This window comes from Equus quagga, chromosome 8 (genome assembly GCF_021613505.1).
Source record: "Equus quagga isolate Etosha38 chromosome 8, UCLA_HA_Equagga_1.0, whole genome shotgun sequence".
In the NCBI taxonomy this organism is placed as follows: Eukaryota; Metazoa; Chordata; class Mammalia; order Perissodactyla; family Equidae; genus Equus; species Equus quagga.
The window spans coordinates 85,978,867-85,991,254 of record NC_060274.1 but is presented as its reverse complement, the minus strand read 5'-3'; the positions used below and the strand labels follow the sequence as shown (position 1 = coordinate 85,991,254).

At 54.0% G+C, this 12,388-nt stretch overlaps 1 protein-coding gene across 4 annotated transcripts in view; it reads left to right on the top strand.

Annotated features, from left to right (window-relative positions):
* The window catches only part of CRHR2 (corticotropin releasing hormone receptor 2), a 47,363-nt gene extending 41,421 nt beyond the window's left edge, over positions 1-5,942 (top strand). For all 4 annotated transcript variants that reach the window (XM_046669918.1, XM_046669917.1, XM_046669921.1 and 1 more), the window contains 4 exons: positions 1,833-1,918; positions 2,731-2,866; positions 3,317-3,358; positions 4,833-5,942. In XM_046669918.1, coding sequence (XP_046525874.1) covers positions 1,833-1,918; positions 2,731-2,866; positions 3,317-3,358; positions 4,833-4,973 — 405 coding nt within the window. In that variant the 3' untranslated portion in view covers positions 4,974-5,942. The remainder of the gene's footprint in view (positions 1-1,832; positions 1,919-2,730; positions 2,867-3,316; positions 3,359-4,832) is intronic.
* The last annotated feature ends 6,446 nt before the right edge of the window (positions 5,943-12,388 follow it).

Below are 12,388 nucleotides of genomic sequence, written 5' to 3'. Positions count from 1 at the left end.
GATGGATGGATGTTACACATTAAATAAACGGGTGAGTGGGTAGATAGATTGATGAATGGATGGTTGAGTAGATATTTAGATGGATGGATGACTATATGGATAGATGGGTGGATGGATGTTACACATTAAATAGATGGGTGGGTGGGTGGGTAGATAAATTGATGAATGGATGGTTCAGTAAACATTTAGATGGATGGATGGATGAAGGGACGCATGGATAAGAGTGGGTGGATAATTGAATAAATTGGTTAGTGGGTTGCTGGATGATGGATGAATAAAATTTAATGGAGGGAAATATGGCAGAAATGAGAACATATTTTGATTCCAACAGCCCCTACTCTCAGAGAAGTTAGGAAGAATCAGAAAAAGTCAAGTATTTTGTATCAATTTGTATAAGAAAATTAGGGTTGACCTATGTGTTAAGGCGACCTCATGATCCAAGGGAATATACTAGAAGCCCAGGAGCTAGAAATTAGATGAGAAATTAGATGAAAGGGTGTGGCAGGCCGTGGGAAGCCCTGGCTGAAGGCCTCCCCCTCCACCCCTTACCCGGGGTTCACTAGGCCATGGCACTGTGGGTGTGAGAGCAGCAGGCTGTGGTGGAGGAGTCTGAGCCCCCCAGGCCCACAGAGCATCCTCAAGCCTAGGGGTCATCCAGGGGCCACAGGGATGTCTGTCCCATAATGTCTGCCTGTGTCCCCCCACTCGCGGCCTGGGATCCAGAACTTAGGAGAGCTTAAGAAGTGATGGATCATCAGGACTAAGACTTGGGAGGAGTTGTGTGTATGTGGGTGTGTGTGTGTACTCACACATGTGCACACACATGAGCCAGCAGACACCCCTGGGCTAATATGTATCTCCCTCTGACTCATGGGCACTTTCTTGGGAGAGATTCCTAGGGTGTCAAGCTGACACACATTCATTCTCTTGTCTGCTCACACTTGGAGATGGATAAAGAGAAACAGGCATGCCCATGTTCCTGGATACACACTCACACGTGAACACACCCTCCAAGACAAACACACTCACACAGCACAGAGAACAGACCCACAGATGCAACCCAGAGCATTTGTAGGGCAGCCCACTGCCACACAGACAAGCAGACACGGATTAACAGGCCCACAGCGACCACGCACAGCACGAGGCTGCCACTCAGGTGGGTCTCTGGGAGAGGCTGGGTGCGCAGGCTCTGATGCTGAGAGAAGGCACAGAATGAAGATAAATGAGGCCCTTCCAGGAACCTCCGAGTCAGCACAGCAGCCCATCCATCTTCATTGCCTCAGCGGTGTCTGCAAAGGTTCTAGAGTTTTCCTGGGCCCAGGGGATGCATGGTGAGAGATTAATCACTCCTTCAGCAACTGCCAGGTCTGCTCCACTGGCAGGTCTGTCCTCAGTCAGAAGGGCATCAGGGAGACCCTCGATTGACAAGTGTGGACCCTGCAGCAGAGAGGGGAAGGGGCCCAGTATATCCCTGGGCCCAGCTCCTGTGGTGTCCCCTGAGCCGGGCTGGTGCTTGGGGACTTTCTGACGACTCGTGCTTCAGCAGGAGTCGCCTTTGTGCTCTTGTTCATGGTCTCCAAGGCTGCTTTTCCTCTCTTGGGTCTAGGGGTGGGGAAACCTTCAGGAAGGGAACCAAGCAAATGGGGGTGTCTTCCTGTCCCGACAAGGGAGGAGGAGAGGCCCTGGGGCCCCTGGCAGGTGCTGGGGTGCCAGGCGGGACAGGCGTGTGTGTGGGACATGGGTTTTCAGTGGGCTACAAGGGAAGGTGGCTGCCTCTCAGCTCATCCCCACCTCATGATCCTTCCTGTTTCCCTCTGCCTCCCTCCCTCCAGATCAACTTTGTATTTCTGTTCAACATCGTCAGGATCCTCATGACAAAGTTACGAGCGTCCACCACCTCAGAGACCATCCAGTACAGGTAGGTGATGGTGTTACCGCGCCAGGTTTGTTTTTGCCTGCCACTCGGAAAGCCAAACACCAAGACGATGAGATTGCAGCAGAGAGAGGGTTTAATCACAAGGCAGCCATGTGAGGAAGCAAGAGCAAGAGTCTCAAATACACTTCCCCGAAAACAGGGACTCAGGGATATTTATGGGACAGGGGGCAAGGTGGTCTGCAATGTGGAGAGAGGTGATTGGAGATGAGGAGAGGTGAGGTAATTGATGATCTACGCAAGCGTAGTCAGACTTCATGCCTCTTCATAGGACCCATGTTCACAAAATGGCAGCGTGAACATGATCTGAGGGTGGAGTTTTTAGCCTCTTGACGTAAAAAGGTTGCTTATGGGACATCTGCATGGGCCCAGTTGATGGGTTGGTGGTCTCAACTGGCCTGGAGTGGACAAGGAGTTCCAGTTCCTGATGAATAGCTCAATCACCCATCACCATGGTGACCCAGGCTCCAGGGAGATGTTATCTATAGGAGCCTAGTGGGAGGCAGATACCATATTGCCTCCACAGCACAGTTAACAATGGGTGGGTTAACCAGCTAAAAGCTATAATTAGTAATTGCAAAAAGGAAAAAAATCCCTTTAGTTCCCAGCTACTTAATCATCCATGGCGAACTGTTTGGGGGTTTCAGTGGGTGCCTTGACCCCCAGCGGGGGAGAAAGAAGGAGGCGATCTGGGCCTTTCTCCTGCCTCCAGGGAGCTCGCTCAGGCTCCCAGAAGACGCAACCTGAGTGAGGCCCGGCCTGCAGCCCGGGCTCAGGCGGTCTTGTCTCACCCGCAGGAAGGGGGTGAAGGCCACGCTGGTTCTCCTGCCCCTTCTGGGCATCACCTACATGCTCTTCTTCGTCAACCCCGGGGAAGACGACCTGTCGCAGATCGTGTTCATCTATTTCAACTCCTTCCTGCAGTCTTTCCAGGTGGGGGCAGGACCACATGGGGGCTGCAGTAAGCTTTCCTGACCTGGAATGTTCCTGTGCCCATGCCCTCACAAGGATGGGCACATGGGACTGGCCCACACATGGTTCACTTATGTACACACTAAATATAAGCAGATGCACACATTGAACCTGAGCCTGGTCCCTGACACCCCCAACCCAGGGCCTGGGTGGGTCCAACCCCAGACTGGGTCTGGGTCATCCTAGCCTGCACCTGCTGCTGGCCCAGCACCTGTTCTGAGGGTTCCTGGCAGCCTATCACTCGCAGTGGACCCCCATACACCTGCACCATGAGGGGTGAGGCCCCAGCCAGTTCTGACCCCCTGGGGTCCTGGGTCAGAGTGTTCCCCAGCGACCTTGTTCCCCACTCCACCCCTCCAGGCAGCATGGTTCCCCGGGCAGGTCACTGACCGCTCCCTCCTTCCTTTCCAGGGTTTCTTTGTGTCTGTCTTCTACTGCTTCTTCAATGGAGAGGTATGAGACCGGGCCCTGGGGAGGCCTGGGCTTGGAGGTCCTCAGACCCCACTCTGGGGCTGTTCTAGCTGAGCTGCCCAGCCTTTCGGGAGTGCAGGTGTCCCTCAGCTCTGCCCTGGAGGAGGGAGGGGAAGGCCGGAGAAACCAGCCAGGGGGGACAGGAATCCTGCCTGAGGGACTCAATTGAGAAGGCCCATGTGCAGGGCAGAAACACCATGCCAGCACTCCCCAAATGTGCTCGGAGCGCTGGGTGGGCAGGGCGTCACAGAAGAGAGAAGCCAGAACAGAGGTGGTGAAAGGAGAAAGCTCCCAGGAGCAAGTCAGGTGTGAGCCATGCATCTGGGCCTCTGTGGACTCAGGGAGAGGAAGAGATACCAGCACATTCCCCCCCAACGCAGAGAAGACCACACACCTCTGGGTGGGCTCTGGGTGGGCTCTGGGTGAGGCACCAAGTGAGGCATCCGGTGAAGCCTGGCTACCTCACAAGGCCCAGAGTCCTAGCGGCCACCTAGGGAGAGATGCTCACTCAGGCCTGCGGTGGGAGAAGGCACACAGTGGGTTCTGGAGCAAAGAGCAGACACAGCCCCCAGGGCCTGGCAGCTTCCAAACCCTCAAGAGGAATGCCAAGCCTGGCTCAGGCGACTTCCCCTGCCCATGCACAGGGCAATGGCTGGGTGGCTCTGCAGGCCTGGGGCTCTGTCAGTCAAACAGGCCCCGATGGGAAGGTCCAGCCGAGGAGGCCGGCCTGGGCTGGAGGGCGGGGAGGGAAGGAGCCTCTTCTCCTTCCAAGCAAACAGCAGGCGCTCACGGAGCATTGATTCTGTTCAACCAGATGCTAGGCTAGCACGTGGGGGACACCATCCATTCTACAGGAAAATTCCCCAATTACGATGCGAATGAGAATAAAATGGCACCAGCGACGATCAGGCTTTGAAATGACTAGAACGATTAGCTTTCTAGCTGGCGGTGCATGTTATGGCAAGTGAGGCGGGTCTCTCAGGAGGTGGAGGTCAGGGCTGCGGAGGAGGCAAGAGGAAGGTCACTCAGGAGGGAGAAGGATGCCAGCCAAGAGTGGAGCACAGATTTCAGCAGGTGGCTGGGAGAGCGCAAGGGGCGGATTCACAAAGCCGGGTCCTCTGGTCCCACTGTGGTAGATGTGAGGTGGCACAGCAAGCCGGGAAGGGAAGGCAATGAGTCCAAAGGGAGTCTGCATGCGGTGGAGCTTCTCCAGGAGAGGGAGGCAGGAGGGGCACTGGAGAGACGCTGCAGAGGAGGCGAGAGCTTCAGGGCCGTCAGCAGCAGGGGAGGGACCCCGCTTTTGGAACCAGCCAGTCCCTGGGTGTGTGGGTGGCTGTCAAGAGGTCCACCCCAGCCTCCCTTAATGGCCCTGCAAAGGTCAGGGAGCTAGAGGGAGCTGTCCCGGACTCCAGGATTGGCCCCCACAGGCCCAGCTGAGCCTCTACCTCCCCCGCAGGTGCGCTCGGCCGTGAGGAAGAGGTGGCACCGCTGGCAGGACCATCACTCCCTCCGAGTCCCCGAGGCCCGGGCCATGTCCATCCCCACGTCACCCACGCGGGTTAGCTTCCACAGCATCAAGCAGACAGCCGCTGTATGACCCCTCGGTCACCCAGCTCACCCATCACTCCATCGGGACACCTTCCCCATCCTCCTCCGCTGCCTTGCTCTGGGTTCTCCCTGCCATGCAGGCCCTGGTTGGGGCAGGAAGGAGGGGAGAGACCAGCTCCCCAGCCTGGCAGGAGAGAGGCTGTGCAGCAGCACAGTGGCTCCAGGGAACCAGGGCCAGCCAGGGGCCCAAGAGTCAGTGCAAGAGGAGCAGAGCGGAGAAGTCACAGGAACCCCCGAGAAGAGCAGGTCATGTCTTCAGGCATTTGTGCATACCAGCCTCTTGCACTAGAGCCTCACTATAGTCCCATTCACAGATGAGGAAACTGAGGCCCAGAGCCAGGAAGGGCCGGCCCAAGTCACACAGCTAGTTCGTGGCGGACCTGGGGCTCCTCTGCTCCACTCATGGTGCAGCCCTCTGGCAGCAGCAGTGTAATAGTTGGCCCTGCTCCCTGCCCCCTGCCCCTGTGCTCAGTGGTGCCCTCTGCAGTTGGGCGTAGGTACAGCAGCTGGAGTAAAGCATTACTTCAGCTGGGTTCATCCCAGGGACTCTCACCTAGAGAAGCCTCACTTACACCCCACCCCGACCCCACTATCCCTGCACCCCTCCCAGCTGTCCTGCTGCCCCTGGGGCCCCATGAAGGATGCTGTCTCTCTTCCTGGGAGACGGCTTCTCAGCTGAGGCCACAGATTCAGGGGCTTGGGGAGGGGCAGGTGAGGAGGAAGACATGGCCAGGGCAGCCATACACCCTTAGGCCAACCAGATACGTGGGACAGGACGGAACAGCGAGAAGAAGCCTGGGGGACAGGTTGGGAGAAGGAGTGGGGTAGAAACAGCAGAAACCGAAGTATGTCTTTGGTGATTGGAACTAACCCCCCAGCCCCCACCGAGGCAGCTCCAGCCTCCCCTTCAGATCCAACATCTCTGCTCTCTGTGAAATAAACCATGCCTCTGTGCAAACGGCCTCCTCTCAGGTCAAGTGGACCAGGCATCCGCAGGGGTGCTATGGGGCAAGAATGGTGGGCTGGGTCCATCCTCGTTTGCAGAGACTCTAGCCCTGGCCAGGGGCTGGTTCTCCCTCTCTACCCTGTGTGCCTGCAGGTCTGTCCCTAATTGTCTGCCCCAGCCACTCTCTGGCCCTCCTCCCCGACAAAGGCAGTTTAATTCAGCATGGAGGAGAAGTGCAGCTCACCCAGCACGCCACGAAGGCCAAGGTTCTGGAAACTGGAGGGCAGCGTAGACAAGACCCGGCCGTGAGCAACAACCACAGGGCGGTTTCCATCTTGTCTTCCATCCCTGCTTCCCTCCAGGAAAGGGTGGGGGTCGAGCGGCAGGAGGAGCCATCCAGCCAGGGTTCGAAAACGTTTTACTCTAGCGACGCCACCCCCCACCCCAATTTTTTAAATTCTGTATCCCATCTTGGATGTTTTTAAGTTGACATCTAATATTTTTTACATAAGTTTTAAAACTTGCAAGAGATGTAATTTCTGGCATTTGGTAAATATCTACATTTTAAAATAAAACTGTCACAACCCTTTACATCATACAGAATTCAAACACAACAGTGGTTTAATACCTACCTTCATCTACCTTAAAAAAACACAACCTGCTTTTTTTTTAACAGTTGGAAATTTTACGTTGTTCCTTTTCTCTTTGAACTTGTATCTTCATCCCATTTCCCCTATAGAATTTTCTATGAATGCAGTATTTTTTATGGCTGAAAGTGTGTTATTGCTCACCTTATCATGCTTCTCTGCCACAAAATATATTTAGAAATTGAAATACTTAATTTCCTGATTCCTAAAGGTTCTAAGGGTTTTTAAAAAAAATCTTCTGTGTTGAGTAATTACAACTATTTTTTGTTATAAAATATAGTACACAATTGATTAAAACAACAGAGATACCAAAAATTTTTACAAGTAATTGTTAAACCTGAAAAGGAAAATTTATTGAAAACACATCTTAATGAAATGCATAGGAATTTAATTGTTCATGAATCTATGGGTGAATATTTATTACTAGAATGAATCAGGACTCAGCATCATTTCTTTTATTTTTTAAATTTTTTATAGCTTTGCATGCTGAGAAGCCTGTTCCCATAAAGAAGCAGATGTCACATAAATAAGTAGATGTCACGCACTTCTCTGAACTTCTTCTGAACCAAAAATTGCATAGTCATCTATCATCAAAAATGATCTGTCAGCTGGCCACTTTAGTCCTCTTTAAATTTGGCTTGAAAAAAAGGAATTGAGAATTATCAGACTTGCCAAGGGTGTTGCTGCCCCGGGCATGTGCTCATTTGGTTTCTCACCACACAGGCACCTGTGTGCCAGCTGGCACTCGGGCTGGGCCAGGTTGGGGTTAAGTGCAGGACAGTGCACCAGAATGAGATGTGGCCAGGCGAGCTCTGCTCCATTTCTGTCCAGCAGGAGGGTAGTGGGGTGCCCTAATTTTGTGCTTTCCCAAGAGACAGAACTCAGTGTGTCTTGGAAAGTCTTCCTGTGCACACAGAGGTGGCGTAACGGCCTCTTCCATTAGCATCATCAGGGGGCTCTTGTAGAGCAAGGACCTGCAAATGGCTCAGCCCCAAGAGCCCAACTGGAGCACTCTGCCAGCCAGGAGAGACTAAGCGCTGGTCAGAGCAGAACCTGCACCTCTGCAGAGCCTCAGCGCCAAGTCCCAGCCACTCACCCCTGCTCCTCAGATGCCGCCCCTGGCTCATTACCCCACTGGCCCTGCTCCCTGGAAGGCCTGCCATGGGGAGCATCAAAGTCGCTAACCTTTTTTCAGCAGGCAGTTTGACGTGCTCCCTCTCCAGCTCAGTGGAGGCCCCTCCTTGGTCCCATGCTGATCCTGCATCCCCTCATTACTGGGGCCCTTGGTCAAGGCCCCCGCTGAGCTCTGGCCTTGAAATGCCACCACAGCCATTAAGCCCTCTCTCTGGGTCCCTGACTTGTTAGTCTCGTTAGGCACCTGTTTCTCGCAGCCAAGCCTGTCCTTGTTAGTGTCTGCTTCAGCACAGGCAGCCCCTCACTGAGCTGGTCTTCCTGGAAAGTGGCCTCATTAGCAGACTCTCCTCTTTAGCTGGCAAGTTCCAGCATCCAGACCCCTCGGGCCCTTAGGCTCTCCTGTTTAACTCTTCCATTCCCACCCCTCGATTGGTAAAGCTGGAGAAGACTTGAGCTCACAGGTTATTCCTCACACCAGCCACTGGCCCACTCCCAGTGAGAGACTACAGACAGAGCCCTGACCCAGCACAGCTCCTAGCCCCAGGTCCATCACCAAAGTGGGGCCATAAAGTGCCTGCTGTGGTAGGAGGCAGTAAGTGACAAGGAAGCCAGAAGGAATGCTGGAGCATCTGTAGGAGGGGAAGTGAAAGATACAGGTGACATTTCCTTCCCAGAGGCCCCGGCTGGGAGGGTCGGTGGTGGAGGTGTCACCCGAGGGCTGAAGCCTCAAGACCCCCGGTTTCCTGTGGAGAAGGTTAATGAGCAGCAGAAAAGAAAATGGACTTAGAGTGCAGTTAAGACACTCGCAGAAACTGACCACCAACATGTGGACTTGGGCAAAGGTGGAGACACAAATGGAGGCTCACAGACATGGAGGCCAACACTCCTGGGGCCACAGAGGGAGCCCCGCCCACATGGACAGGAACTCCTAGGGACACCCAGAGGTGGACCCGCAGGCCAGATGCACAGATGTCCACCAGTTATTCATTCCCCATTTACTGAGCCACCACTGTGTGCCAGGTACGGAAATAACACTACGAAAAAGACAAAGTTCCTGTTTCAAGAAACTCAAAATCTAGTTGGGAAGCAACAGTTCCCCAAACAGTACAAAGTAAAAGCAGGAAAAAAGGATTTGTGCTCTGCGTCTCTACCTGGATGGGTCTCTCGGCATCCATTTGTCTGTCCTGGTGGACAGAAGGGAGTCGGGCCTGAGGACTGAAAACAAGTCAGCTTCTGCAGTCTGCACCTGCTTTTTGCGGATCTCTGAGCCCCCAGCCAGACAAGGTTTATGGGACACAAGAACCTCAGGCGCCCTCCCCCATTTCTTTCCTACTTCCCACCGTCCAGGCCCGGGACCTCCTGGACTGCTGTAGAGACAGACAGAACTGGGGAAGGAGCCCGTTGTTTGCTGCTTGTGCTCCCTGAGCATCTTCAGATGGGGGCAAAGGGGGCGCATGTGCAGTAGGGCAGCTGGATGAGAAGGGGGCTGTCACAGGAGAGACAGGGGAAGGGCAGACTCGGAACAAGTCGTCCCCTTCACAGGTCTGAGGCTGCCTGTGGGGCATGTCTGGGGTCTGCGTGGCCCAAGGGGAGTCCTTTCCTAGAGTCCCATTTCGGCCAGGGTCAGGGAGAGCTTTGTGGAAAAGAGCGGCCCCTCCAGCCCGGGAGCCCGGCTAGGGGCCCACTGCTCTGAGGACACACTTGGTGTCTCCTTGGAACCAGCTGGGTGGCTCGTGGACAGCAGACTTTGGGAACCTGTATTTCCAGACTGGGCAGGACCCAGGAGTCTGCACTTTTAACAAGCCCCCAGGGGATTCTGTTGCTGTCTGGCGTGGAAGCCGCTGAACATGGAAATGTCTCTTGTCCCTTCTTCCACCACACACACACACTTGGGTATTGTAGAAAGTGAAAGTGAGTGGCCTGCCTTTCTGGAAACCTCCAAAGGAAGGCAGCTATAGCAGGAGGGAAAGAGGCAGGCTTAAAACATGTAAATTTATTCATCAATATGCTCTCAGTATGGTCTCCAGGTTCTGCCTGTAAGGTGCCACTAATTCTCCTGAGGGGACCATCCCACTTGGAGATGTTCATTGGCAGGAGGACCGGGCGGAGGATGGACTGAGACCACCCCCCCGTTGACTGAGTTTCTTCCAGGTTTTCTTGTTAGGGATTTCTTTGCTTAGAGCTTAAGGCCCTCCTGCAGGGCTGTAGCATGCCTCCCGCACCACAGAACCATCACAGTGGCCTCCCTCTGGCAAATCGTGTCCATCCTACAGGGCCTGGTTCAAAGAGCCTCTTCCAGGAAGCCTTCCAACCAGCACCTGTTGGACTTGTCCCCTCTGGGAGCTCCTCTAGCAGTACTCACCTGGCTCCACTGCAAGGCTGGGAAGGGCTACAGGCGCATGCTGTTACTTATGCCCACAGGCAGAGCTCTGCACCCAGTAGGAGCTCTAGAAACATTCACTGAATAAACTGGTCTTTCCTATTGGTTCCAGCCAGAGCTGGTTACCTCCCAGGCTGGAGTCCAGTGCTAGCAAGACTGACCAAAGAAGGCACAAAGAATCCCAGAGATGTATTAGCTTTGCACAGAGGGAAGATCCCTTCTCTGGCTCCACATTCCACCCCTAACAGAGCCCAGTGGCCAGACCCAGATGGAGGGCACCCCCTCCTCTCTACTTCACACATAGACAGAAACTTGGAGGAGGATAGCCTCCCCACCATCCTTCCAAGACTCTCCTGCAGGTATCCACAGATTAACCTCACCCCGAGGGGCCTCCCGCCTTGAGGGGTCCTGACTTCCTCCTGGGCGGAGGGTGAGCCCGTCCTTCCCCGGGTAAGGTGACCAGACCCGGCCTGCCCAGCTCATCTAGGTTTCTGCCTGTTGTCCTGGTGGGATTAAAAGCACCTCTCACTCTCACAGGCATCTGGTTTGGATAATAAGCCATATGATCACCCTAGTTAAACCCCACATTGTCTGAGTACACAGCAGGGGCCACAAATGCTGCTGAATAAATGAATGACGAAAGCCAGATCTGCAAACTTCCCAATGTTGGCTACTGCACTTCGGGAAGAGGACTCGAGTAGAGGGGTCTTCTAAGCCTGAAGTCCGGTCTCAATGACCACTGGTTGGACCAATGAGTGAGCAGGGAGGGGTAGGGAGGAGCTGATCCCAGCTCCAGAAGAAAGCCGTCCCTCAGCCTCTGCTGTGAGTACAATAAAGTAATTAACCGTGCTCCTTAATTAGCTCTGGAGGGTGCCCTCTGGCTTCCTGAGGTCCAGCCTCGCAGATCCCCCTGGAGGGCCTCTGCCCAAGAAGACGGAGAAAGTCAGAGACACATCATTTCTTCTTGCCTCCCCCAGTTCTGTCTCTGCGTTCTCTGGAGAAGGCTGGTGGCGAGCCCATGGCCTACCTGCAGTTCCCTCCTTTCCTTCTTATTCTTCCAGCTCGGCCCAAACACCTGGTCCTTTCCGGGCTTTCCAGAGCGTGCAGTGTGGAGTCTGGGCCTCTGGCTCCTAAGCAACGGAAGGCCCCCAGCCCGTAGTCTCCTAATCCGTGTCAGTCCTTAACTTGAGGCTGACTCGGGGCTTTCCGCTGCCCCTCAGCACTGCGGACTGGAATGAACGAATGAGGAGAAAGTGGTCCTCCCTTGGAAACGTGATGGATTCTTTTCCCCAGACAAATATAAATGTATAAAATGTAAAAATGCAGTATATTAAATAGTGCCTGAAATTTCTACAGAAACCCTCAAAGGAACCACGACCCAAGTTTAAAAGTCTCTGACCTCAGGATAAAATTTAAATGCTCTAATTTAGCTAATGAGAACTCCCTAAATCGGTGGTGCTCTAGGCTTCCTGGAGATTAGGAGCATGGTGGCATTCTAAGCCACACAGGTTTCTGAGCCCACTCCAGGCCTCCTGAAACACAGTCCCAGGAGGTGTGAACTCACTTTTAACAGGCTCCGGGAGTGCGTCTCACGCAGGAGGGCCCTGGGAGCCGCAGGCACACAAGCCCTTTCTCCTCCCTTAGTTCCTTCACCGGCACACAAGGCCCCTCACTCATCGAGTCCCCCACTGTGCCCACCTCCCCTGCAATGGGCAACTCCGCCTTTCCTGGCTGGGCCAAGCACTCACCCACTGAATGTAAAGCTGGGTCTCCTCCAGCAAGTGGTGAAGAGCATGAGGGCAGAGCTTGTCCAGCCCTAGCCCTGAACTGCAGGACCCAGGAAACAGCAGGGGCCCAAGAGAGATCTCAGTGGAACAAATGGTTCCAAAAGCATGAATCTGAAAACCACCGAATTGACACAATCTTAGATCCTTAGACTCTTCCCCGTGATGCCCGGGGGTAGGAGGTAGTTTTCCACGTGAGACTGCTAGAGGGACTAGAAACTTCTACTGAGGCACAGTGGACCGAAACAAGACAGTACACAGATCAGTGCAAGCAGCAGGTCCAGATCAGTCAGTGGATTGAACGTGAAGGGAGAAAGGAACGAAATGAACACTGCATGCCTCTGCATGGCAGCCTCCACTAAAAGTTCCTCCACGCACATCCTCATTTATTCCTCTTAAAAATCCTGCAATATAAGATGAAACTCGTTTAAAACGAAGGCAAAAAAAAGGTTGCTACCACAAGCTACCAGTTCTTTTCAAGGAGCCTCACCCAGACCCCGGAACTGTTGCCCC